Genomic DNA, 3,351 nt, shown 5'->3' with positions numbered 1-3,351 from the left:
GGGGGGGGGGTCCAGTGCGACGTGCGCCGGCCATTGGGGCAGGTCGGCTCCGTCAGGTACACACGGATCGAGACTGCCGGTCGTCACGTAGGCCACGGCGTCCACGAGGAGTTCGGCGAGGAGCCCTTCACCCTCACGTAGCAGCAGCAGCAACAGGCGCCCGCAGACCTTGATCGAGCATAATCTGCCTGCCGCCGCCGCCACCATTGTGGGACCATCAGCCGTCACGTTGGCCCGGTGAGGCCTCCAGCCTCCAGACTGGTGGACCGAGCCGCGGGTCAAGCGGTCAGTGGTGCGAGGGGAGGGCGCACTCCACGGTGGGCGCGGGGGCGTTGTCCTGTCGCTTTGTCCTGTGTGCTTCCTTCCGGGCTGCCCCCCCCCCTCCAATTTGAAATTGCCCGCGTCCTCCGGGCCGTCCGGATCCCTTCCCTCTCGCGGCCGCGGCGCTCACAGCGGCAACCTCGCGTGCCCCCCCCCCCCCCCCGTTCCCTTTGACGCCTCACGGTGGACGGACACATTGCACTCCCCCCCCCCCCCCCCCCTCTTTCCCATGGCCACCACGGCCCTTCGCTTGTAAACAAAAGGATGGAGAGGGGCGGTCAGCTGGAGCCGTCTGGAACCCGCCTGGAACCTGCCTGGAACCCACGCACTGGAACGCGTCGGGTCCGCCCGTGAGGGCAATGATGATGTCTCTTGTAGTGTTGGCGCGTTTTTCTCCTTCCCTTTTTTGAGGGGGGGGTGGTATATATTTGGGTGTCTTTGACAACACACCGGTGTGAAGTGCGGCCGTGCAGGCAAAGCAGTGGCAGCCGGAAGGACAGGGCCCCCGCCGCCGCGCCGTTGCTGCTGCGCTGTTCCGTTCGGCTCTATTCGTGTTATCATTTCACCAGGCCAAATGTCAGGCACTCGGCGGGGCGTTCAGTGCGAGGCGTGGCGGCGAGCGGCGCGAACAGATTCGGCGGCCAGATGCCCGTCAGTGTCGCCGACGGCACCGCAGGCCGGCAGCCAGCTCAGCACGCGTGCACGCGCGCTGCCTACCTCCAGGGCGCCGACTGGCGGCCGCACGAGCGGAACGCAGTGGCATTCTCGCAGATTTGGCCTCAATGCGCCGTGTGTCAATGGGGCCTGCGCCGGCCCCGCGGCGCCGTCAGGGTCAGCGGCGACCCTACCGTCAACAACAACAAATCGGCGACCTCGACGGCGTGAAGCCGGCATACATAAAGGGGATCGGGGCCGCACAGGAGTTCTCGCGACGGTATTCGCTTCGGCCAGACTGTCTCTCTACAGTAAGCCGCCCTGCCAAGCCTGGAGCTAGGCGTGGCGCCAAAAAAAAGTGACTCCGGCGATGGGGGGCCGACAGACAGACGGGCGGCGCGACTCGCGGCTGGGGAACCGGTTCGAGAGGTTGCGTATATCCGTTCACAGGCGGCGTCGGCGTTGGGAATCGTCTGCGCCGAACCGACGGCCGCCTTGCGCCTCTCTGGAGAAAGAGGCGTGCTGGAGAGAGGCGAGCGGGCCGCGGATTCACAGCTGTGCGGTGCGGATTTGGTGACGGCCGAAGGCCACGACGAGGACGTGCGTGGAGGGCGCCAAACTGCGGTCAGCTGGTGCGGGCCGAACTAGGGCACGGCGGTGGCGGCCGTGCGGATGGGCGGCACCACAACAGGGAAGCGCTGATTCTGCAAAGCGATGCACCGCCACGCCACGCCACGCCACGCCACGCCACGCCACGCGAGATACGACACCCGCGACGCGCACATCGGGGCCAGTGGAGAGGCTTTCCCCGCGGCTAGGATCGAGTTCGGCCCATTTCAGATGGCATGTTACGTCAGTGAGGTGAAAGCCGTTGCTAGTGCCGGCGGGCGGACTCCAGTCGTGGCGAGGCACTCGCACTCGATGAGCCTGCTCAGGTCCCTGCCCTGGCTGGAGCCTGCCACGCTGCTCCTCCACGCCCCTGAGTCTGCCTGACTACCAGGCCGTGAGTCTGCTGCTCAGACTACTAAAAGACGTACCTGCTGCACTCCGCTGCTATTGCTGATGCTGGGGGCCACGGAGGTGACGGGGAGGCACGCCCTGAACGCGGCGCCCTGCGCCACCCGGAGCCCGGTCCCGAAGCGGAGCACGGACAACGCCATGGCCTCGGCTTTCCCTCTTCACTCACTCACTCACTGATGGTCACTCACACAGCACTGCACTGGAGCGCAAACGAATCACTCGAACACACACGAGGGGGTCAGTCCCGAGGGCGAAGACCTCTCTATCACTCTACTCTAAACTGCACGCTGGCTAGGCACCGCGGACAGGAGCGCGTGGTCGACGTTCGCGTCCGCGCCGGCTCGGAACGCTTCTGGTCGGCTTGTGGTTGGTGTGGTGGGCACGGACGGCGCGGGCACCATCAGGGGCACCCACCCGTGCCCCGCCAGGCCCCGCCAGGCCCAGGGCCCCCGCACCCCCTCCCTTCCCCTCTACTCCTGGGCACCGCGGCTCGGCGGGCCTCGGCTCTGCTTCGGCCGCAATCGGGTCGCGTGAGGAGGGGGAGGAGGGGGTGAGGGGGTCCATCGCGGGGTCAGCAGCCACCAGGGCCTCCGTGCGCGGACACATACAGATCAAGCACGTAGGGGCACTTCTTCCATTTAATGCGTCTCGGAATAATTGACCTACCGGTCTTCCTTCGGGAAGGGTCGTGTTAGTCGCTTTGTGTAAGAGTTATAAGGTCATGGGCCTTCCACCGTGGACCCTAAAAACATCAGTGTCTCAATCCCTGATGCCGCCTTGGTGTGTAGTGCCCGGCGTGCCCGGCTGGGCCCGTCAGAGTGAGCGTTTGCTCATTAACCTTCCACCGCGGGCCGGCTTCGCCGTGGCCACGGGGACGGTATGCAAAGCGACCGGCGTGACTTTCCTGAGTTTGACAATTGACCAGCCGTCGCCTGCCGAGGCGGCGGTGGAGGCGCTACGTCTCCCACGTTTCCGTAAAACCTGTGATGTGAACACAGTCACCCCCTTCGACATCCACTGCCCTGACCCCCTTTTCACTCCCCGTCCCGCTCGCAACACTCTTTCGCTGCTCCGCTGGGTTATCGCCCCGCTGATATCGAACTTGGCTTGTAGTAGCGCAGAAAGGGAGAGAGAGAGAAGCGACTACACGCCGCCGCCATACCGCGACAACGATGATCGAGTCGGGCTCGACTTTGTTGATCGGAGACAGGCGTTATACAGAGATAAAGGGGGAAGAGCCGGTTTTGGTTTTACACGGCGCACGTGAGATGCAACACGTTATCGTTTGGGTAAAACAGGGCCCCCGCTCCTTGTTGGCGATTTGTCCCTTTGGTGGGTCAGTTTGACGTCACCCCC

The 3,351-nt window shown here is 64.9% G+C and overlaps 1 protein-coding gene across 1 annotated transcript in view; it reads right to left on the bottom strand.

Moving 5' to 3' along the window:
- LOC113206867 (sarcoplasmic calcium-binding protein) overlaps positions 1 to 2,024 on the bottom strand; it is a gene marked incomplete at its 5' end in the record, with an annotated part of 5,946 nt that extends 3,922 nt beyond the window's left edge. Inside the window, 1 exon segment of the mRNA XM_026423140.2 lies at positions 2,013 to 2,024. Coding sequence (XP_026278925.2) covers positions 2,013 to 2,024 — 12 coding nt within the window.
- Positions 2,025 to 3,351: the final 1,327 nt, after the last annotated feature.

This window comes from Frankliniella occidentalis, unplaced genomic scaffold (genome assembly GCF_000697945.3).
Source record: "Frankliniella occidentalis isolate FOCC.00 unplaced genomic scaffold, Focc_3.1 Scaffold2592, whole genome shotgun sequence".
Lineage (NCBI taxonomy): Eukaryota > Metazoa > Arthropoda > Insecta > Thysanoptera > Thripidae > Frankliniella > Frankliniella occidentalis.
Note: the sequence above shows the minus strand (reverse complement) of the source record. Positions and strands in the feature narration are given on the sequence as shown.